At 45.3% G+C, this 25,250-nt stretch overlaps 1 protein-coding gene across 1 annotated transcript in view; it reads right to left on the bottom strand.

The window, feature by feature from the left end:
- LOC137422247 (high affinity cAMP-specific and IBMX-insensitive 3',5'-cyclic phosphodiesterase 8B) overlaps positions 1-25,250 on the bottom strand; it is a 250,684-nt gene that overhangs the window by 126,071 nt on the left and 99,363 nt on the right. The window contains exons 4-11 of the mRNA XM_078771846.1: positions 17,636-17,695; positions 15,453-15,510; positions 14,949-15,037; positions 4,725-4,803; positions 4,307-4,447; positions 3,042-3,130; positions 2,419-2,473; positions 925-964 (exon numbers count right to left, since the gene is read on the bottom strand). Coding sequence (XP_078627972.1) covers positions 925-964; positions 2,419-2,473; positions 3,042-3,130; positions 4,307-4,447; positions 4,725-4,803; positions 14,949-15,037; positions 15,453-15,510; positions 17,636-17,695 — 611 coding nt within the window. The remainder of the gene's footprint in view (positions 1-924; positions 965-2,418; positions 2,474-3,041; positions 3,131-4,306; positions 4,448-4,724; positions 4,804-14,948; positions 15,038-15,452; positions 15,511-17,635; positions 17,696-25,250) is intronic.

Below are 25,250 nucleotides of genomic sequence, written 5' to 3'. Positions count from 1 at the left end.
TTTTTTAATTTCAACAATTTTCTGGAAGAAATGGTGAATTATTTGAAAAAAGTGCAAGGGTGCCAATATTTTTGGGCACGACTGTATATACTTCAATTTTAATAAAATACTGGTTTTTAAAGATACTCGTACCAGTAGTTAAAAAAAATCTGGAAGCTTAGCGCTACTGAAGCAGTCTTATCCATCACCCTTATACACTTTAATAAGACGATGAGTCGCAGTTTAGGAGATGGAGACTTAATTGATCACCATAGAACCACCAATCCATTTTAGCTATATGGCTATGAAAGAATCTTCTTCACCCTGATACTGTCACTCTCACATGCCATACCCTCTCACTCCATACATATATATCGATATATAGCATGGTTCTTGGAAGTATTCTGAAGATGATTTGTGTTATACATGTTCAAGTATATAACTAAATTTTAATAAAGGTTTTTAAAGAGGTTTAAAGGCGTATAAATAAATTACTTCCTGGTTTTACTGCCGGTATCCCCAGTGTCTATTACATCACCCTATCTAACAAGTTACAATAGTTATTCGCGCCTGTTGTTTGTGTCCTTTATGACGTCCTTAAAAACAGCAAATTTCCTGTTTGGAATGATTTTCAATTTTGTTCATCTGCCAGACAGGCCGAGTAAAAAAAACTATCTCACTCCTCTCTGCGCACGTGTGATCGAGACAATTTCAGAGACAAAGTCCTGCTAAACTTCCAGTTTGTTTTCCGATTCATGTTCAAAATACTGTATAACATTTAATTTAAATTAAGTTGGTCCTTGCTAAACTGACGTTTGTAAAGGGACATTAACTAATTGCTTAACCCCGCTTTTCACTTCACGTGCGCTGGATGACCATCCCTCAGGAGCTAAAAACAAATTTCAAAAATGAAAAACTTTTCTCTGCCTGTTTACAAAGCTTTACCCATTTCTGCAGACGTCTTGTCCTCGATTCCATGTTCTCCCTGTGGATAAACACCTCACCGTGAGGTTTTGCACTGGAAAAAAAATGGCAATGTTGGCCAACGGCCTTACAAACCTCAATTAATCGATCGATCGTTCCATTTACAAGTAAATGACACATGCACATGATGGGGGTGATTTTGGCAAAGCAATGAAAGAATGCAGTAATAAAGAGGAGGATAAAAGGAAAGACAGGATACAAGGAGAAAGGAAATGCAGACCAACAATCCATCCCTTCCTACCCCATGCAAGAGTGGTATGACATATGAAGAGAAAACAGTTGGTAAAAAACCCAAAAGCAAACACAAACAGGAAGCAGATGAAAAGAAAGCAAAAAAAATAAGAAAAACCATCAGCTTCAGTGGTGTTATGGTTCGAGGGTCCGCTCTCAATCTGGGAGGTCGGTGATTCAAACCCTGGCCGAATCCTAACAAAGACTTTTAAAATGGAATGTGCTGCTTCCTTTCTTGACGCTCAGCATTTAAAGGGATAGAGTGTGGACAAACAACCATAGGTTGGTAATAATAACACAGGATTTGATGGACCTAATGGCCTCCTGTGTCAAACATCCTTCTAAGGGAACTCGTATTATTATTATTATTATTATTATTATTATTATACAATATTCAAATAATGAATGAATGAATGATCGTTTTAAGGCCATTTACCCCGCTAGAGCGGGGGGTTAGCCTTGCGGGCCCCATGACAATCATGGTTCCCTGTTTGACGCAATGTTTTTATGGCCGGATGCCCTTCCTGACGCCAACCCTTAGTCGCCTCTTACGATGCGCAGGGATACGGTGTACCTATTCTAAACCGGGGTACACACCGGGGAAAAATTTCAAATTCAAATTTCCTTGGAAAAAATTCAAATGATAAAGCAAAACTCATCTGACCTAACCTCTCAATGAGGCTCATAAAAAATGCAGCCCAATGGGGGGACTTCCAGGGTTTTTTTTGACCAGGAAGTGTCTTATTAAGGAAGGGTGGATCAATCCTATGCTTTAAGCAATACAGACAATTTACCCAGAGCACTGGCAGATAGGTCGACTGCTTGTGAGAGGCAACGTGTAATATTTCAACGTCAATAATGCAGTCGGGTCAGCGGCTTAAATACGTCCTCAGAAGGATGGAGTGATCCTAGCTGCAGCGGTACCAGCTGGCACTATATCAGATGGTGGCCAAGCTCCACCACAGATTGAATGTCGTATCTGACAGCGCTGAATGGAGCACAGTATTAAATGGACTATATTGTTACACAAGGCAAAAAAAAAAAAGGAAAAGCAAATGTGTGATAAGGATGGAGGCCAAAAACTGGAAAGAGAGTAAGTGTGACGAGGCGTAGGTAGGTAAGAGCCACACAGATCCGCCAACACAATCACGTAGTTTTACATCACAGCTATATAATTCTGGTACAACAGTCGGAGTCCATAGGCCGTGCACGCGAACAACACACCTTGCGAGACTTTTCATGGAACGGTCTCTTGATGGCCACGTAATGCCTGATCTTACTGCGGAACAAACAGGCCGATACAAGTAATTGTAGAAACAAACAAAATCTTCCCGAGATTCGCGTGCCGTTTGACTGTGACCGAAACGAGCTGTGTATCAGCCAAGTTAGCAAAGAAAAGATACGAGAAAGAAGCGAAACCAATACGGATAAAGTCCGTAATCGGTAAAACACATTAAGAGAATATTGTAAAGTGGAAAATCAACACAATGAGGGATTAAAAGGAGGAGGCAAAGTTCAAAAGGTGACTAAAGCAAGAAGATAAAGTTGTGCTGAAATATGGCACAATACTGGAAAAAAATGGCGGACAAAAAAAAAAAAGGCGAAAACTGGAAAAATGGTGGACCAAAAAAAAAGGCGAAAAACTGGAAAAATGGCGGACGATTAAACAATCATGAATGTTCCGTGTTTTCCACATGAGCAGACTAATTGCTCTTGTAGATGGAGATTTGGACTGAAAAAGTGGAGACATTATTGTGCACTCAAAAATGATACACCTCAAAACATTCCACACGCAATAACAGGTAAGGAGAAACAAAACTGCACGAGAGATGAAATCTCTTTCTTACCCGCCTTGACCCAGAACGGGAGTAATGTTGACCTGCTGTTGCAAACTCTCTCCATTTTTATGCCGTGCATTATAAATCCCACGCCATTCCTATTGCGGGTGAGACATGTATGCAGGTATAAGGTGAGAAAGGTGAGGGTTAAATTGGACGGTGTCAATGAGATTATTGCTGGCGAAACACTTTTGTTCCACCTTTAAAAGGTTAAAAGGTTTAAAAGGTTTTCAAAGGTGAAGATTGATGATGCAGGGTGCCGCCGAGATAGCCTCGGGGTAAGCGCACTCACCTGTGAGCTGTCTAACCTGGGTTTGACTCCCGACCCAACTATAAAATTGTCGCCCTGCTGCTTCCCTGGAAGGGCATTGCACTAACGTGCATCCTGTGGATTGGATGTTAAGCTGGGGATTCGTCTGGCAGCATTTGCTGAAAATAGACGATGAAGAACCGATCTCTTTTATGAAGACTCGGCCAATGTGTGCTGGCAACTTGACGACATCCAAAAAATTGCTGTCCTCACTAATGCTGAAAAGGCAATGGCAAACCACCCAGAATCATAAACGCCATTAGACTGCTTCAGCAGCTTGGTACCTGCCCTAAGCAGACAACCAAAGAGAGAGAGGGGACGAGAGAAAGAGAGGAGAAAGAGACAACAACAACAACAACATGCACTTTAAGGCCATTTTCCCTGCTAGAGCAGGGGTTAGCCTTGTGGTCCCCATGACAATCTTCTCCATTTTGCCATATTTTCTGCATCTCTCCTTGTTAACCCCCTTGCCCGCATTTCTTCTTCCACCATCTTTAGCCAAGTCTTTCTCGGTCTTCCCCATCCTCTACTTCCTTCGACATTCATTTCCATCACTCTTCTCAACCAGTCACTTTCATCCTTCCTCAACACATGACCAAACCATCTCAACCTGTTCCTCTTCACAGCATCAATCACAGGCAATATTCCCATCATCTTTCGCAATTCATCATTTGTCTTCCTCTCTCTCAACGATACTCCACACATCCATCGAGCCATTCGCATTTCCACCCTTTCCAGCCTTCGTTGCTGCTCTACATTCATTACCCATGTCTCGCTCCCATAAATCATAACACTTCTCACACATGCAGCATACACCTTTCCCTTCAGCTTCAGCGACACTCTCCTCCTCATCAGCACGCCACTCAGTTCCCGAAACTCCTTCCATGGATAGGAGAAATGGAAGAAAGAGAGAGGCTTCCATGGAAGAGGAGAAAGAGAGAGAGAATATTCACACAGGCCTTACCTTCCCCTTTTTTATCCGTGAGTTGATGTGATCTAGCAGGTCAGCACGATTGCGATCACTCTTGGGCAGCTCGGCTTGTTCGCGGCCCAGCAACTCTCTGCTCCGATAGCCGAGCATCCGTTCAAATGTGGGGTTGACGTACTGTCCGGCACCGTTCCAAAACACACCGGCACACGAGGATACCATGGCACGCACAACACACCTTGTAACACGTATGCAAGGAACCTGGAGACCTTCCCAGTGAGATCAGAAGTCCAACGTTTTTGTCCACAGTTTCCAGCACAATGACAATATCTAGTTATTGTGGTGGAAACTTAACTCGTAATAATAATAGGAAAACAGTTGTGATGCAATTCATGGATTTGTGGTAAGCACAACACATATGATTGGCCACGATAGCTGTAAAAGCAATGAATACCTGAATTACATGATCCTCACTTGTAATCTCCACACCAACTTGGATACGGTCCAGAGCTGTAAACACTGCGTTCATAGCCCTGTTGGTTGAATGGTGCATGATGATGCAGTGGCACTGAGCACGTGTGCCACAAAACATACAGGTACTGAAAGATAAATCCTGCTGACATTGGTAAAAATACAACACTGTACAAACTTTATGCTTATGGCATCAAAGGACACCTCCACACATGGCTTGCGGACCTCATCCACTCTCACAGACAACACGTGACTTTCAACAGGATCCTCTATCTCTCTGGCAAGGCTGGAGTGCCCAAGGCAGTCTTGGGCCCAGTCCTGTTCTTCATCTTCAAATATATTTTTGACTCTCTGGAAAATCCTGCTTATGTCATGTCTGGTGACTCCTCCCTCTGCCATAGCATCCTCAACCTTCAGATAGGCAGGCAGCAACCTCTTCTGTCTGCAGACCTTGATATAATCATGAGCTGGTTAAATACTTGGAATATGTTGTTCAACCCAGACAAGTCTCACACTCTCTCTGTCTCTCTGGAGAAGCATCTGGTGAACCCTCCTATCAACTTCTTTAACAATCCTCTTCAAGTTTAGTCACTCAAACCTTTGGGCCTCACTACCATCAGTGGCTTTTCTTGGACAACCACATATCTAATTTGGCTGCCAAACCCAGACGCCAACTGGGCATCTTCCGTCGTGAGAAATCTTTCCGCGTCATACCTGAACTTTTATTTCCCCGTGAGGCATTCGTCTGCAGCTTGATGGAGCACTGCTCTCCCCTCTGGGCCCGTGCCAATGCCTCTCACCTTGATGTCCTCAAAACAAAGGCCTTCAGAATCATTGGGATCTCCCATAATGAAGCTGGGACCGATCACTTTCACATCGCATACAGGTTAATGATCTCGATGTCTTCTACCATTCCCTTTCTGCAGGTCTTGTGCACTCTGCTCTGACAGTAACCCCTCCCAGTGAAACTACCGAAATCTAGACTCACTGCTCACCTCTGCTCATTTGTTCCTCCTTTCCCACCACCTGTGGAACCAACTTCTACACTCGCTCCAATCTCATGCTGCACCCCCAAATCTTCCAGCTGTTCAGCAACATCTCAAATCATCCTCCATTCACAATATTGATCTTCTATACTCCCTTTAACCTTCCCGAAGACAACCACTTTCTGAATTTCCAGTTTTTTTTTTCCATTCCTGTGATTGAGAGTTTGCTGCTCTATTCATCTTGTTCACCCCTTGTGTCCTCTCCTTGCTTAACATTGTTCTTCACATCCCTTATTTCTCAATGCCTCTATTTTGTCCCTCAACCCTGCTGTTGTTGTGCCACCACCGTTTTCTACTGTTCTTTTCATTTTGGGGTGTCCTGTGTTCTTGCTCCTCCATGAGCCTCGAGCCCTATACAGTGTGTGTGTGTGTGTGTGTGTGTGTGTGTGTGTGTGTGTGTGTGTATATATATATATATATATATATATATATATATATATATATATATATATATATATATATATATATATATATATATATATATATATATATATATAGATATATATATATATACACATACCGTGGGACCCGGCTATTCGCAGAGGAAACGCTCCTGGAAAATACGCGAATTGTGAAACCCCGAATAGCGGGGCATTGTTTCAATAGAAAAAGGGGGGATAGGTTCCCGAGTCATGAAAATCCGCGAATAGAGAGGAACAGACCGCTCATGGCGAGGCAAAATCCAGGAATGGTGAGGCAAGTCCCGAGAATGTTGACGATAATCCGCGAAGGTCCATGAAAATCCCGGAAATGGCAAGGCAAATCCCGTGAATGTCGGCGATAATCCCACAAATGCCAAGGCAAATCCCGGCGAATGTCGGCGATAATCCCAGATATGGCGAGGCATATCCCGCGAATGTGGGTGATAATCCTGGAAATCGCGAGGCATATCCCGTGAATGTCAATTAAAATCTGTGAATGCATGCCGTGCCAGTTTCAATGGGGGAAAGGGGAGACAGCTAATTGCACTAATAGACACTGTGGAGTGTTTTCATTCTGTACAGCAACTCGCAGGGATAACGTGTTATGCAGCTGGTGGAACATCCTGGTCGAAGCTCTCGATTATAGAGCGGCTAAAATTCGCAGCCGCAAAAGCCATGAAAATGCATAGCACACAGCAGTGAATGTAGAAACAGGTCATGCTCGCGGCTCGTAAATGTGTTTTTTGTGTTTGTCCACCTGCTGTATGCATGGTTGGTGTAAGATAGGTTTTATAAATGTGTCAAGCTAGCGGCTCATGGAAAAAAAATTTGCGCTCCTGAAAAACCGCGAATTCGCGGAATATGGCAGCGAATAAGAAAAAAAACCTCGCAAATTCTCGGGACACTTTTCCGCGAATAGAGAAACAGGTCACATTTTGTCACCCGTGAATAGCGGAACAGTGAATAGTGGGGTCCGACTGTATGTATATGTATGTATGTATGTATGTATGTATGTATGTATGTATGTATGTATGTATATATATATATATATATATATATATATATATATATATATATATATATATATTGTTACGGAACCTAACGTCGGCCTCTGTTCCTCTTATCGAGGGGGGATTAATCCCCTCGTCTATGACTGGCCGACGTGGTCCCTGACGCTGCACAGCTCCCTCCGGAAAGGCAGGTACGCAACCCCGTTCGCGACCGCGGACAGATGTTAATTGCCGAGCGGTTTAGCAACCGCGGCACGAACTATTAACAAGAACTAGACCCGATTCGTAACGTTGGCCAAATCGTGCCACAGGTATTCAATGAGGGAAAAGACAAGGACGAAATGGATGTAAAGGAAAGAAGAACAAAGGTAGGAAATACAAATATAATTTATTACGAGCTATTATTTACATAATAAAAAGAACCAAGGAGGAGGAAGGATAATAAAATAAATACAGAAGGATGGAAGAACCAGAAGACGCAGTGCAAATATTTAGCTTACCTATAAACAGTCTTACTTAACCCAGGACAAGACACACAAAACAGACGACAATCAAACTCACAGGAATGGGGAATGGAGGCAGGACCGAATGGCTGGAAGGAGAGGAAGGTTCAGCTGGACGCTGGCTGGAGCTTGATCCCGCACGGGACGTCGGGCTGGACCTCGACGGCCACCGATGCCACCGCAATCTGGTTCCCGCGTAGCAGCGGGTCGAAGCTGCGTGGTCTCAAAGCTGTGTGGTGGATTCAAAGCTGCGTGGTGGACTCAAAGCTCATCTCCCATCTGCCGCATCTCTCTCGTGGGGGGCGTTGCGTGACGGGTTCTCTCTCTGCAGAACTGCTCGTGGGGATCCCTTACTCATCCCTCGTATCTCATCTGAGGTCGGGGGCGTCCCGCCGCGGGTTATATTGACCACACCCCCGAACCTTCGCGAACCTCCCCGAGCGTTCTCTCCCCGCCCTCTCAAGCCAAACCCCTTGTACTTGGTTGGTTGTTCGGGGCTGGCTCACTCCTCCCCTCTATAACGAGGTGGCGACACGCCTTTCTTCTCCGAGATTACCTCATGGCTAATGGAGTCTTGCGGCGAAGAACACAACCCCAAAGCAGCAGCGGCGAACGCCGCCTTGCTGGCAGGTTTTCGGAGGCAATGGGGATATTTCAGGGGATTCTACCTTATTTCAATTTGATGCAATGCAGTGTCAACTAGTGGGAACAGAGCCTTCAACTACATAGAATAAGGAGATAACTATTTAAGAGGGTATATGATTGGCGACGTGTATGTATATGGAGTAACTAAGGAGGACAACCTTTGACCTTTACACACAACACGGAGGGTGATATTTACAACAATTCTCATGACACAACAAAAAAAAAAAACACAGCCATTCTCAAATCCACAACAATATATATATATACACATATACACACAGAGATTGAACCCCCTAACTTGACTAGGAAGCAAGGCACAGACTGAGTCACACCCCAGCAATTGTTGCACAACCTGTTAGCAACAAGTGTCGCCTGCCATGCTGACACATTGTCTCTGCCCTGCTCATAAACAATTAGGAGGGTTGCAGTCAGGAATATTAAATTTAACTAAAGAAGCACACTTAGCTTATGACACGACACTGACGTCATGTGCATAAATTATACCAACACATCACCACCAAATTAGGAGGCATCCATGTGGTACTCAAGTCTTTGCAGACGGAGATTAAAGCTCTATGGTCACAAATAGAAAAGGCAGAGATGTCGATCTAGATTTCGCCCTCATTATAGGCTCATCAGGACAACATACTGCAAATTATTTATTTGTGACCAATCTAAGCCGCTAATAAACACATATTGAACTCCCTAACTTGACTAGGAATTGTTGATGAGCATGGCAGAGACAAGGTGTCAGCATGGCAGACGACACTTGTTGCTAACAGGTTGCGCAGCAATTGCTGGGGTGAGACTCAATCTGTGCCTTGCTTCCTCGTCAAGTTAGGGGATTCAATCTGTGTTTATTAGCTGCTTCGATTATGAGTCATTCTGCTGTTTTGTGTCACTGTGTGTACCACAATGAGCATGAGAGAAAATAAAGAAGAAGAAGAAGAAGAAGAAGAAGAAGAAGAAGAAATGGAAGAAGAAGAAGAACCACCTTTAGAGGCCATTTTGCCCCACAGAGCAGGGGTTGGCCTTTTTTGGGCACCATGGTCCCCTTTTTGAAGCAATGTTTTATTGCCGGATGCCCTTCCTGCCGCCAACCCTGTCAGTCGCATTTTGCGACACACAGGGAATTACCAGTGAACTGGTACTCAATTTGCCGACCTCGGAAGGATGACAGGCTGAGTCAACCCCCCGGCGTTAATTCAGCGATCGACCAGGATTAAAACCCAGGATCCTAGGATCCCAAGCCTGTTCCCTAACTGCTAAGCCAACACCAGGCCATGTAGAAAATAAAGAAAAAACAGAGAATTGTCTGAGGAGGTCAGACACATGATTGTAGCCAAGCATGGACAATCTCAAGGCTACAAGTCCATCTCCGGAGACCTTGATGTTCCTGTGTCCACCGTACACAATGTTATCAGGAAGTTTAAGGCCCATGGCACTGGAGCCAACCTCCCTGGTAATGGCTGCAAGAGAAAACCTGATCGAAGTTTGCAGCAAAGGATTATTGGCATGGTGGAGGAAGCACCTCAATCAACTGCCAAACAGATTCAAGCAGACCTTCAGACACAAGGTACAACAATTTCAACTAACACCATTCGTCACCAACTCAATGAAAGGGGTTCTATGGTAGGAGACCCAGGAAGATCCCACTGCTGAGCAAGCCTGACTGGAGTTTTACAAAACATAACTAAACAAGCCAAAATCCTTCTGGGAGAATGTCCTGTGGACAGACGAGACCAAATTAGAGCTTTTTTGGTAAAGCACATCATCTCTATGTTTACAGAAAACAAAACGAAGCCTTCAAAGAAAAAAGAAAAAAAAACACCTTCCCTACAGTCAACATGGAGGAGGTTCAGTGATGTTTTGGGGGTTGCTGTGCTGCCTCTGGTACTAGGTGCCTTGAATGTGTGCATGGCATCATGAAATCAGGGGATTACCAAGGCATTTCGGAGCACAATGTTCAACCCAGTGTCAGAAAGCAGGATGTCCGTCGAAGGTCATGGGTCTTGCAGCAGGAAAATGACCACAAACACTTCAAAAAGCAACCAGGAATGGTTCAAGACAAAACGCTGGACTTTTCTGACGTGACCAGCAATGCGTCCAGATCCAAATCCCATGGAACACCTATGGGGAGATCTGAAAACAGCAGTTGGGAGAAGGCACCCTTCAAATCTGGGAAAACTGGAGCAGATTGCACAAGAAGAGTGGGTCAAACTGCCAGCAGAGAGGTGTTGAAAGGCTCATTCATGGATATTTGAAGCGCTTGACTGCAGTTATTTTGTCCAAAGGCTGTGCTACCAAATATAAAGTCGAGGGTGTAAATAATTTTGTCAATGCCATTTCTTTTTATTTTCTGATTTAAAAGGATATATTAAGTTCTGAATCAAAAACAAAGGGTCTGTAATATTAACAGTGAAATAAAGAATTGTGGAGACCAAATACTTTTGTGAATTTCAACTTATTTTTCGGGAAAATTGTGAGTTATTTGAAAAAAGTGCAAGGGTGCCAATATTTTTGGCCATGACTGTATATATATATATATATATAAATATATATATAAAATACATATATAAGTAAATATATATATTATATATATATATATATATATAATAAATATATATATATATATATATATATATTCTAGCTTGGCTCGCCTGGCTGCGATCGCCTCACCACGTGTCGTTACAGAGGGACGGGCTTGTTTTAACTGAGTATAATGCACCTGGAGTTGCTGTGTTGTCATGATTTGCACCAATCATAATACAAACAATTTTTTTGGACAATATTTATTTGTGATGTTTGTGATATTACATTTTTATAAGCAATTTAGATTAAAGGTTTAGGTTGAAAAAATAAAATTAAATTAAAAAAAGAACCCCTCTGCACATACATACGGGAGGGGTAGGTGCAGACTGGAAGTTTGGGATGATTACACCACACCTCACCACCACGTAATTAAAAACACCTCACGACCATGAAATTCAAAACACCTCATCACTATGTAATTCAAAACACCTCACCCCCATGTAATTTAAAACACCTCACCACCAGGTAATTAAAAAGACCTCACCACCACGAAATTCAAAACACCTCACTACCACAAAATTCAAAAGACCTCACCACCAAATAATTCAAAACACCTCACCACCAAGTAATTCAAAACACCTCACCACCATGTAATTCAAAACACCTCACGATCACGTAATTCAAAACACCTCACCACCACGTGATTCAAAACACCTCACCACCACGTTATGAAAAACACTTGTTTTTTGGGGACCACGGAACCACGGAACCACAGAAACTGGGAATCTGGGATTTTCATTGACATTCATGGATTTTGCCTTGCCATGCACGATTTGTTCCTCTCTATTCGCGGATTTTTGCGACTCGGGAACCTATTCCCCCTATTTCCAATGAAACAATGCCCCACTATTCACAGTTTCGCAATTCGCGGGATTTTACAGGAATGTATCCCCCGCGAATAGCAGGGTCCGACGGTATATATATATATATATATATATATATATATATATATATATATGGAGAGAGAGACTGAGACTGAGACTGAGACTGAGAGAGAGAGAGAGAGGGGGAGAGAGAGAGAGAGAGAGAGAGAGAGAGAGAGAGAGAGAGAGAGAGAGAGAGAGAGAGAGAGCGAGAGAGAGAGAGAGAGAGAGAGAGAGAGAGAGAGAGAGAGAGAGAGAGAGAGAGAGAGAGACAGAGCAGGAGAGAAGCAGATAGAGAAAGATACAGAGAGGGTGAGAACTGTTAAGGTTAGGGAGATAGAAAGCGAGAGAGAAGTGGATGAAACATCGTAATCCGAAAGTAAAAAAGTTGGGTTACAAAGGGTTCATGGTTATAAAAAATATTGTGAAAAAGAGCAATAAAACAGTTGAAATGCGCAAACAACATGGGGGTGACTTGAGATGGCAGTACACCACCTGCTTGAAATACTGGATGGAAGATTGGGATAGTACATCCTTTTGGAAAGCGGATCCACAGACAGGAGAAAAAGAGGAACAGAATAGTTGAAGTGTGCAGTCAGTCTGGATTTTGGCAGTTTAACCAGGGGGTAGTGGGTGCAATGGGTGAACTCATACATCCTGGAGTTATTGGCGAGGGTTTGGCAGTGCTGAGAGCAGAGACAGCAGATCCCTTTTTTAAGGCCATTTTCACTGCTAGAGTGGGGGTTAGCCTTGCGGGCCAATGACAATCATCATGGTTTCCTTTTTGAGGCAATGGTTTTGTGTCTGGATGGCCTTTCTGACGCCAACCCTTTAGTCGCCTCTTACGACACGCAGGGATACGATTTACCTATTCTAAATCGGGGTACACGCCGGCACATTCATCCCAGCAAGCTGGTACACAATTTGCCGACCTCGGAAGGATGGCAGGCTGAGTCAACCCCCCTAGTGTTAATTCAACGATCAAACTCAGGATCCTAGGATCCCAAGCCAGCACCCTAACCGCTAAGCCAACACCAGGCTAGCAGAGACAGCAGATGAGAGGCAGTAAAAAAATAAAGAGAGGTCATCGACCTGCATGTGACATGACAGTAACAGACGTGCTTTAATCTCATCACGAGAGTTTTTTGTAGTCAAAGGCAAGGCTCGTGGAAGAGCTAGATCGCTGAATGGATCAGGAAGCAACAGAACAAAAGGGACAGCGAGGAGAGAGAGGGGGTGGGGGTGGGGGTGGGGGGACACCAACAGCAGAGTTGAAGGATAAGATAGAGGAAGACTTGGATACTTCATGTGGGGAGTAATGAGAGGTAGGGGAGGATGCGTGGCATAGATGTGGATACAGAAGCAAAGACACAGGAAAAAAAAGAAGACATTTGGAAAGAGGTGCGCTTGGTGGGGGATGTCGGGAGGGGGTGGGGGATGTGGGATGTGGGGAGGCGGTGGGGGATGTGGGGAGGGGGTGGTTAGAGGAGATTGAATAGGATGTGTTGGTGTGATGCACAAGAGGTGGAAAGAAGAGAAAAAAATGAGTGGAGGTGAGCAGTGATGACTTTCCGCTCATGCTCTAAAATTTGTCTTGCTCCATCAGTCTCTACATTGGGTTGGTCCACAAAAATGAAAGTTGGAAACTTTATTGTCTCACTCCATCATTATGTTCCACTCAAAGAAAAAAACATTCCACGACAAGTTAAAAAAACAATTAGATTTTCTTTAGTGGTGCCCCAACAACCTCAAACTTTCACCCCCCATAAAACAGGAATTCTCATTTTCTCTTTAGAGAAAATGATCTATTGGAAAGGAATTTAAGTTTTTTTCTGAAGAAGAAAATGATCCTAGAGTGATATATTATATATATATTTATTCCCCATTTCCCATTTTGTCGGGGGTGAAAATTTGTTGGTGTTGTTGGGGCACCTTTTAAAAACGTTCAATCGTCACAAAACTTCACATGGGTAATCTTTAACCAAAAAGTAACACAACGAAGAGGTGAGACAATAGAAATTCACAAATAAATTTTCTACCCCCCCTATCAGTGGACCACCCTACATGTCCAAAATAGAGTCGGCTTTGGAAACATCAGGTGTGACACGCACAGTCTTGTGGAATGGATGTGCACAAAAGATGCAAATAACCTTGTCAAACTCAGCTTTCAATTTCTTTTCCGACGACCCAACGTCAAATTCAGAAGCCATGGTTAGAATGTCTAAGTCTATAGTATAAATACATCGCAGCCCAGGAAAAGCACCTTGTTCCTGAATAATCCTCTGTTGTGCTGACAGGTAGCTGTATGCAGATCTTATCGCATTGTTCTGTTTTGTTGCGATTACTGGAAGTTGAGATTTCCATGCAATATTTATCAATAATGATGGGAGATTTGAATTTTGTTTCTTTGCAGGGGCGAGGCTCATGGAGAGTAAGGTATAACTAACATTGGGACAAAAAAATAATCAAGGGAATGAATGAACAGGAAAAGAGGAGAATAAGGAGAGGATGAAACACTGCAAATAACAAGTACAAAGGTTAATGGGGGTAATAAAGATCATGGGTCAGAATTGGGGCTGACAAGAGATGGTGGTGCACTGCTTGCATTAAGGCCTGGAGGGAGGTGTGAGACAGAACAGCCACTGTGAGGTGATTCCATAGATGGGAGAAGTGAGGGATAAAACAGTTGAGGTTTGCAAACAACCTGGATTTTGGAAGTTTAACCAGGAAGGGATTCTGGAAGAACATGTGCATTGTGGAGTAGATAGGGATGTTCAGGGGACTGAGAAAGACAGAGCAGAGGCAGCAATGTCGGAGAACAGACTGCAGGGAAGAGAAACCACCGGACTGCCTGCGAAGTGAGAGCGCAGACCTTGCGCCTCGGCCTCATCACAGGAAGGACAGATGTAATGCTGGGGTGCCAGCCCATAGCGGAGAGCAGTACTCCATTGAGCTTCGAACAAAGCCTTGTTGACTGCGAGTCTTTGGATTAAGATAAGAAGATGAGATTTAAGTGGTTTGATAAAAGCAATGTTCTGGGAGGTCATGTGGTGTGGTGATACATTTGGTAAGATGGTGTGATGCCGAATAATATTGTGTGGTTTTAGATGACCGAGGGCAGTTTACCTGAGCTTGCATTGCGCACGAACTATCCCGTACTCCATTTGGAGAAGCTCGTTATAGCAGGCCGACACACTACAGTTTTCAACAAAGCACTGCACACATTTCGCAAGATAACGCAAGCACATCATTATAACACCCGTTCGCAAAAGTCACAATATCAATATTGAATGTTACAATGCAATCGTCATTTTTCGTTTACTTTTAATGATGTCTAGGCCACTCACTTGGAGTGCGTATGATTCATTTTTTGTCGTTCTTATGAAGAGTATATTTGTTGTGGTGCCATGTGAACAAATAAGTGACATGGGCTTTTTGTGCCAAAGTACAGTAAACTTTTGAGGAAGATATAATGCATTATTCTTGAAGAATAAAGTTAAGATTTCAGGATTATCCCAAAGACTTTTCTGCAACTCGTGTGATCTCTTATATTGACCGAAATTAATATTGATCTCTCTGCCAAGAAATGTGGTGTCATATGGTTATTTAGTCAATCTCCATGACACATACCCGTGTGAATCCTGCTGACATAAGCGGCATGATGGAAGCTTCATCTTTCCCAGGTGGCCTAGAACAACAAAGGCAGAACAAAAAATGTGGAAAACGTCGAGTGAAAAGGTTGATAGTAAAGAAAAGGAAAGATGCATGGACCTACAAGTTTTAGAGGTTTGAACTCCAGGGTCGTTATCTGTTGTTCGGGTCTATAAATCTACACAGTCATGCATTTCTGCCTTTCCTATACTTATACCATCCCCTGCCTTCCCATGAACCCCTCTCAATATGTATACCATCCCCTGCCTTCCCTTTAACCCCTCTCCATAATTGTACCATCCCCTGCCTTCCCTTTAATCCCTCTCCATACTTATACCATCCCCTGCCTTCCCCCTAATCCCCCTCCATACTTATACCATCCCCCACCTTCCCTTTCATCCCTCTCCATAATTGTACCATCCCCTGCCTTCCCTTTAACCCCTCTCCATACTTATACCGTCCCCCACCTTCCCTTTAATCCCTCTCCATACTTATACCATCCCCTGCCTTCCCCCTAATCCCTCTCCATACTTATACCATCCCCCACCTTCCCTTTAATCCCTCTCCATAATTGTACCATCCCCTGCCTTCCCTTTAACCCCTCTCAATATGTATACCATCCCCTGCCTTCCCTTTAATCTCTCTCCATACTTATACCATCCCCTGCTTTCCCTTTAATCTCTCTCCATACTTATACCATCCCCTGCCTTCCCATGAACCCCTCTCAATATGTATACCATCCCCTGCCTTCCCTTTAACCCCTCTCCATACTTATACCATCCCCTGCCTTCCCTTTAATCTCTCTCCATACTTATACCATCCCCTGCCTTCCCTTTAATCTCTCTCCATACTTATACCATCCCCTGCCTTCCCTTTAATCTCTCTCCATACTTATACCATCCCCTGCCTTCCCTTTAATCTCTCTCCATACTTATACCATCCCCCGCCTTCCCTTTAATCTCTCTCCATACTTATACCATCCCCTGCCTTCCCTTTAATCTCTCTCCATACTTATACCATCCCCTGCCTTCCCTTTAATCTCTCTCCATACTTATACCATCCCCTGCCTTCTCTTTAATCCCTCTCCATACTTATACCACCCCCTGCCTTCCCTTTAATCCCTCTCCATACTTATACCATCCCCGCCTTCGTTTTAATCCCTCTCCATACTTATACCACCCCCTGCCTTCCCTTTAATCCCTCTCCATACTTATACCATCCCCTGCCTTCCCTTTAATCCCTCTCCATACTTATACCACCCCCTGCCTTCTCTTTAATCCCTCTCCATACTTATACCATCCCCTGCCTTCCCTTTAATCCCTCTCCATACTTATACCATCCCCTGCCTTCCCAATAATCCCTCTCCATACGTATACTATCCCCTGCCTTCCCTTTAACCCCTCTGCATAACTACACCATCCCCTGCCTTCCCTTGAATCGCTCTCCATAGTTATACCATCCCCGCCTTCTCTTTAATCCCTCTCCATACTTATACCATCCCCTGCCTTCCCCCTAATCCCTCTCCATAGTTATACCATCCCCTGCCTTCCCTTTAATCCCTCTCCATACTTATACCACCCTCTGCCTTCTCTTTAATCCCTCTCCATACTTATACCACCCCCTGCCTTCTCTTTAATCCCTCTCCATACTTATACCACCCCCTGCCTTCCCATTAATCCTCCATAGTTATACCACCCCCTGCCTTCTCTTTAATCCCTCTCCATACTTATACCATCCCCTGCCTCCCCCCTAATCCCTCTCCATAGTTATACCATCCCCTGCCTTCCCTTTAATCCCTCTCCATACTTATACCACCCCCTGCCTTCTCTTTAATCCCTCTCCATACTTATACCACCCCCTGCCTTCCCATTAATCCTCCATAGTTGTACCATCCCCTGTCTTCCTCTTAATCCTTCTCCTACTTCTCCTAATCTTTCCAAACTTTTTTCCCAGTACTTTTGCCAATCTTTTTCTTAGTTTTATATTCTTCAACACCCATCTTTCGCTGACCCATTTTATGAACATTGGCTTTGCCCCTCTTCATGTACAAGTAAACAACCACCCATTATGTAATGAGTTGTTATCGGGTCATGGATCGGGAAGTGAGGCTTGTTGGAGAGTGTGAACAGTAACTGTGAGGAATCAGTAAGTGCATGTCCCACATGAACGGTATGACAGCAACGAGGACAGTGTTCTCTGAAGCCTTCGTCTCACAAATGGATCTGCAAGAGGAACAAGAGCACAAAGGGGGATGGGAGGAGGGGAACCATATACCTCATTTAATATGCCAACCAAGTTTCAGAAGCCAATATACAGGAGCTGAGAACTTCAAACAAGAACTAATATCCCTTTTGTAACATGGAAAGTCTCATACATGCATTGGCCAAATAAGTATGGCCAGGTTCGGTGCGGAAGCATAAAGATGAGAAAAGCCTAACGAAGTCATATTTGTTATCTTCAAGGTCGGGAACAGACTTTCCTCGAGAGAAGAAAAAGATTTCCTGTTGTGTGGAAAAGGAAAACGAGCTCCGCTCATGACCAACATCATTCGATTCAAGCGTATATGAAAATACAGTTTTATCCTTGACCTCTAAAATAAACACAAACGTGAAGGAGCATGAGCTGCAAATCCCTGGACGCCAATAAAATGGAGATCATTCATTAATCGCAGAGACATAACGGAAGGCAACAAAGGAGGTCAGAGCAACTTATTGGGAAAGTATTTGCCATTAAAATGTAAAACTGCGGCTCTAATCTTAAAGCAACCACTCCGTTCTTCCGCACATCTATGAACGACTGCAAATGCCTCCTCCACCTGCCCAGATGGCAGCAAATGCCTCCTCCACCTGCCCAGATGGCAGCAAATGCCTCCTCCACCTGCCCAGATGGCAGCAAATGCCTCCTCCACCTGCCCAGCCTCGACCCCATAACCCCAAAACAAAATTTCTCAAATCCAGACCTCACGGTGCATGTAAGCATCCATTTGGCCTGGTTTTTTATCCCCGTTTGTGCTTTGTTAAAATTTCACATTTCTGGGCAATATTATATTTGCTGCCATCAACAGTTATTACCTCCGCTAACCGGAGGTAGATGGAGGTTGTATTTTCACCCATGTTTGTCTGTGAGAGGATAGCTCAAAAAGTTACGGACGGATTCGGACAAAACTCGGTGGACAGGTTGGATGTGTAACATGGAGGAATATACATACACTACTCACAATAAGTTAGGGTTATTGGCAGGTTCTTCGGTGTGGTTGATTTTGTGTATTAATTATGTTGAAAAAGGTTGTTGGTTATGAATTCTATGGTTATGAATGAGTGTGAAAAAACACAGCATTCTTGATTTCAATACCATAACCCTAACCCCTATAAAAAAAATAAACTGACTCCCACAATATCCCTAACTTATTGTGAGTAGCGTATGTGTGTGTGTGTGTATATATATTGTTGTGGATATGAGAATTGTGTTTTTTAAATTGTTTTATTGTGGACCCTCCTTCCTCCAGTTGTTGTGTATAAAGGTCAAAGGGCGTCCCGTAGTTAGGTCATATACAATCACGTTTAGCCAATCATAGATTCCCTGCTTGTTGGTAGTTATTTCCTTATTCTATGTAGGTTAAGGCTGTGTCTTCCATTAATTGACACTCCATTGCACCGAATTCAAATAGATAGATCCCCTTTCATTCCCAAAGCCCCATTCCCAAAGCCTCTATTGCCAACTGCATTCGCCGCCATTGCCCATGTGCTCCAACTCGGAGAAGAAAGGCGTGTCTCCACCTCGTAATAGAGGGGAGGAGTGAGCCAGCCCCGAACGACCAACCAAGCACGAGGGGTTTGGCTTGAGAGGGCGGAGGAAGAGCGATCGGGGAGGTCCGAAGAGGTTCAAGGGTGGGGCGATATATAACCCACGGGAGGCGCCCCCACCAGAGATGAGTCCTGAGAAAGCACACGACGTCCCCACGGTAGTACGGAGAGCGAACCATTGAGTTCTAAGAGTTGTGCCAGGGACGGCAGATGAGTAAGGGATCCCCACGTTGAGTCCCCAGAGTCCACCACCACCGGCTTGGAGTCCACCACCACCAGCTTGGAGACCACGCAGTTTCGACCCGCTGCGACGCGGGAGCCAGATTGCGGTGGCATCGGTGGCCGTCGAGGTCCAGCCCGACGTCCCGTGCGGGATCAAGCCCGAACCATCTGCCCCAGCTGAACCTTCCCATTCCTCCTTCCAGCCAATCCACTCTGCAATTCCCCGTGTGAGTCTGTCTTTGATTGTTCTGTCCCTGGGTTAATTAAGACTGTAATAGATAAGCTAGAATTTTCACTGTGTCCTTCTGGTCCGTCCCTCTTTCTGCTTTTTTTTTTTTTTTTTTTTTTTTTTTTTGTATACAAGATCGAGGCTCGTGAAAGAGCGAACATTAATCACACAGAAAGACAAACCGACACATAAAACATATAACATAGGGAGCGGTAGACAAGATGGGGAGAGAGGGGGAAGGACACAAACACAACATTTGAGAGCAGGGACCGAGAGACATGGAGACATCGAGAGATCTGAGAGAGGGCGAGGGCTTTGGGGGGGGGGGGCGTGGGAAGGGGGCAGTGGGAGAGGTATAAAACATATGGACACTGCCAGGACTTCCAGGAAAGAAGTTGGAATTTCAAACAAGGTGGATCTGGGGTGAATTAGCGGGGGTAGAAAAGATCAAGGTTTTGGATGGGGGAAGATAAGAGATGGTGGTGAACAGCTGTTTTAAAGACCTGGAGGGAGGAGTGGGATTGAAGGGAGTGAGGGAGTTTGTTCCAGAGGCGGGAGAAAAGAGGAATGAAAGAGTGAAGGTGAACGGAGAGCCGAGATTTCGGCAGTTTAACCATCAGAGGGTTGCTGGCAGATCTTGTGCGACCTGTAGGAATATTTGGGGGACAGAGCACAGAGAGAGCTGGGGGTGCAAGGCCGGAGAGGAGTCGGTAGAAGACAGAAAGACCACCTACCTGCCTGCGGTGAGTGAGTGAAAGGCCCTCAGAGATAGCTTCATCGCGGGAGATTCCAATAATTCTGAAAGCTTTGGTTTCAACAGCGTGAAGCCGAGCTAGGTGTGAGGCAGGAGCACCGGCCCATAGGGGAGAACAGTATTCCATTGAGCTGCGGATGAAAGCCTTGTATGTGGTGAGGAGCTCAGGTGTGCCGAGGAAGGACTTCGCACGACGGAGGATGCCCAGTCGGCGACTGGCTTTGGAGGCCAGCTTGGAAATGTGGTTTTCCCAAGAAAGATCATGGCAGATAGTGAGACCCAAAATCTTGAGCGACAGAACTTCTTGGAGAGGATTGTTGAGAAAGTAGATGGGAGGGTTGTCCAGTCGATCTTTTCGGAGAGACATAGTAAGAGTGTGAGATTTGTCAGGATTGAAAGACATGTTCCACTTGTTTGACCAGTCTGTGATTTTGTCCAGGTCTTCAGAGAGTGAGGAGGCAGCAGACTGCCGATCTGAGGGAAGAGGAATGGAGCGGCAGAGAGTGGAGTCATCAGCAAAGAGATAGAGAGGATTTTCGAGAGAGTCAGAGAGATCATTGATGAAGACCAGAAAAAGCACGGGGCCCAGAACACTGCCTTGGGGAACTCCAGCCTGAACAGGAAGAGGAGATGAGAGAAACCCATTCAGGGCCACACGTTGACGACGACTAGAGAGGAAGTCCGCCAGCCATGCGTGGAGATTTCCATGGATACCAAAGGAGGAGAGTTTGGTGAGCAGAGCGGGGTGCCAGACCGTGTCGAAGGCACGTGATATGTCGAGGGAGACAGCTCTAATTTCCTGTTTGGCATTTAGGACCTCCATCCATTGTTGAGACAGCAGAAGCAGCATGTCCAGAGTAGAGTGACCTGGTCTGAAACCAAATTGATGATCAGAGATCAAGCCATTGGAGAAGAGGAAAGATTTCATATCAGAAGCAATGATGGATTCCATGACTTTGCTGATAATTGGGAGAAGGCTGATTGGTCTGTAGTTGCTAGGATCTGTTTTTGCACCTTTTTTGTGCAAAGCGGTGATGTTGGCTGATTTCCAAGCAGATGGCAGTTGACCTTGAGCAAAAGAGAGGGTGAAGAGAACAGAGAGGGTGAGATAGAGCAGCAGAGCAGGATTTTAGGACCCGTGGGCTGATGCCGTCGGGTCCAGTTGCAGAATCAGAGTCGAGGGTTGACAGAAACTTTTCCACCTTGTCAGGAGGAAAGGACACGGAGTCCAGGAGCAGCAGGGTACGACTGGGTATGGTGGGTACAGAGAGGGATGGGTTTGGGACACAAGATTTAGAGGCAAACACAGAGTTGAGGCATTCAGCTTTTTCACGTGCGGAGTCAGCTGTGTAGCCGTTTGAGGTAAGGGAGGGGATGGAGGGGGAACAAACACCAGAAACGGATTTGACCAGACGCCACCAGGATTTGGAAGAGGGAGACAGATAAGAGAGTTCGGTCTTGAGAACGGAGAGATATTGTTTCCTGGCTCTCCTGAGGGTGGACACACACTTGTTTCGGGCTTTGTGAAAGGAAATGAGATTTCCTTCCGTTGGATTTGCTTTCCAGGAGACGAAGGCAAGTTGTTTCTGGGCAACAGCCTCACCACAAGATTCCGTGTACCATGGACGGGAGGAAGGGTATGACAACTGAAGACGAGATGGGATGAATCTGTGCATGAGAGAGAGCAATTTACTTTGGAAGAATTCCCAGGATGAGTTGATGTCAGAGGTGGTAGAGATGGGAGACCAGTCCAGATGATTGATGGCTGCTTGAAGACCGTGCCAGTTGGCCTGAGTGAAATGCCAGACTCGTCGACGCTGAGCAGGCTCCCTGAGGATGGTCAGAGAGATGTCCGCTTTAACAAGGACATGATCAGATGATCCGATCGGAGCAGAAGAAGAGCAGCAGACATTTTCAGGGAAGTTAGTCATAACCAAGTCCAGAAGAGAAGATGTTCCGTTGACTGAGATCCGGGTCGGGAAATTGACAGATTGTGTCAGTCCCAGTGAGTCGCAGAAGTCCTTTGCTGAGGAGCCATGGCTGGTGAGAGAGGTACCCACACCCAGCCAACTGGCATGATGACAGTTGAAATCACCACATATGAGGAAGAGAGAGTTGGGATGAGTAGATAGAAGTTGGTCCATATCATCAGACAGCGAGATGTAGATGGAGTCATCACTGTTTGGTGGACGGTACAACACACATATGAACAAGAGGTGGGAGCGAAGTGGAAGCCGTAGCCAGAGGTATTCCTGGGGGTGAGGTGGAGAGAGTGCAGTGCAGGGCGAGTGAGGAAGAGAGTTTTTGATAAAGATAGCAACCCCGCCTCCAGGACGAGGCTCAGGTCTATCATACCGGAGGAGGGAGTAGCCCGGGAGAGATACTATGGAATCAGAGACATCATAAAGGAGGAAAGTTTCTGTTAAGCAGATCACGTCTGGTTTGACAGAAGCAACCTGTATGGAGAGATCAGTTAAGTTTGAACGAAGGCCCCGGATGTTTGAGGTCCATACCGTTAATGAAGAGGAAGGGGGAGCATCAGATACAGAACAGGGGGGAGGAGGGGTAGGGTAAGATGTGGAAGAGGTGGAAGAGGTAGGGAGAGCTGTTGAAGGTGTGTCAGAGATTTCAGAATAGCTCGGAGAAAGGGAAGGATGGGGCGGACAAAAGGTTTGATGGTGATTGGGTGAGCCACAATGAGGTGTTATTTGAGGAGGGGGAAGAGCGAGGCAGAAGGTTGGGGGAGATGGAGGTGAGAGTTTGAAGGGGGAAGAAGCGGGGAGGACGCTTTGAGGAGGGGGAGTGAGAGGGGGGAAATTGAGAAGCAATGAGGGTGGGGAGATTTGAAGGGGAGGGGCCGACGTTGGGTTTATTTTATTATCCTTTTATTATCCTTTATTTTATTATCCTTCCTTCTCCTTGGTTTCTTTTGATTGTAAATAGTAAATAAATCATATTCGTATTTCCTACCTCTTGTCTTCTTCTTCTTCACATCCGGCGTCTTTGTCTTTTCCAAATTGAATACCGGTGGCACGATTTGGCCAACGTTTGAGAATCGGGTTAGTCTTTGTTAACGGTTCGTGCTGCGGTTGCTAAACACCGCTCGGCAATCAAGTAACATCTTATCCGCGGTACGAACGGGGCTGTGCACCGGCCTTTCCGGAGGCCGCGGTGCAGCTTCAGGGACCACGTCGGTCAGCAATAATCGAGGGGACTAATCCCCCCTCAAAGGGGAACCATAGGCCGACGTTGGGTTCCGTAACAATTGGTGCCAGGAGTGGGATTTGAGGCCCGAACCAAATTTTTAATAACTTCAAAAAATTTGGTCAAAAATTAGGAGCGCCCGAAATTATTTTAACATCCAAATTTGAAAATCGTGCCATGGATAGTCAAGGCGGCGGGATGCCGGTGGGGGAAATAGAAGAGGAGTTAGGGGTAACCCAGGACCAGAGGGAAGAAATGGAGGAGAGAAATGATGATGTGGTTGAGGGAGTTTCAGGCGCGCAAAATGGTGCCCTCGCACACGTGGTTGCAGAGGAACAAAATGGCGGCGCCGTGGGGGTCGAGCCCACGATGGCGGCTGGAGCCGCTGTGCCAGTCGGGTTTGATTTTCGGTTATTCCTGACCCAAATGGATGCAAAGATGGATAGAATGAGGGACGAAGCGAGGGGTACTAGTGAGCAATTACGAGACGGGTTAAACAATATGGGAAACAAATTTGAGGGGTTAAACAACAGGATAAAGGAGGTAAGGAATGGGTTAACGGGGGTGGAAAATAGAATGGCTGCCCAGGAGAATCAGATAGAGGGGGTGAAAAATGGGTTAGGGGGGTTAGAAAACAAGATGGAAAACAAATTGCGGGAAATAGGGGAGCAATCGGCCCGGGAAATTAAACAAATGGGAGAGCAGATAAAGGAGGTGAAAATCGGGGTAGAAACCAAATTGGATGCCCAGAGGGATGAGTTGGAACAGATGAGGGTGGCATCTACCAAAGAAATGGGAGAGGAAATAAGACGAGGTGTAAGCGAGGAGGTCTCGGGGGTACGCGAGGAGGTAAAGCAAGGTGAGAAGCGTATGGAGAAAGAGGTGAGGAATAATACGGCTAGGTTACAGGGGGGCATAGAGGGTCTGATGAGGGGAGTAGAACAGCTGACAGTGGGACAAAAGGAACTAGTGGACCAAGTGGAAAAGAACACTGCAATAATCGGGGGGTTAAAAGCGACACAAAAAGACATGAAGAACGAATTAATGGCGACAAAGAAGGAATGTCAGATGGTACATGAGGGGTTGACGAAGAGGTTGGACGAGGTGACAGAAGAAATGGAGACGAAAGACCGGGAGGTGAGGACGCACATAGAAACGGTTAAGGTGGCGTTAGAGGAAGAAATAGAGGGGGCGCACCGGGAAATTAAGGAGGGAAAGGAAAAATTAGAGGAGGTGGAAGAGGGGGTGAGTGAAATTAAGAAGAGACGGAGGGAAACTAAAAAGGAGATAAGGGAAGAAGTGATGGAATATGTGCAAGGTCGGTGCTCAAATCGTGATGGTGTGCTTGCTAACCAGATAAAGAGTTTGCAGGTGGCGGAGGAGGTGCGGAGACGAGGTGCAAAGGCGAGTGGCGATATACGCGGAAATGTATATGGTGTGAGGGGAGCTTCAGTCGGCTTGGGGGTTGGTTTGGACCCGGGTGTTCGTGACAGGCCGCTGGAAAGGTGTGCGACAGGTGCAGAGTGTGAAGGAGGAGGTGTGCGAGAATGTCCGACTCTGGGGTG

This window comes from Myxine glutinosa, chromosome 2 (assembly GCF_964187855.1).
Source record: "Myxine glutinosa chromosome 2, kmMyxGlut1.1, whole genome shotgun sequence".
Lineage (NCBI taxonomy): Eukaryota > Metazoa > Chordata > Myxini > Myxiniformes > Myxinidae > Myxine > Myxine glutinosa.
Note: the sequence above shows the minus strand (reverse complement) of the source record. Positions and strands in the feature narration are given on the sequence as shown.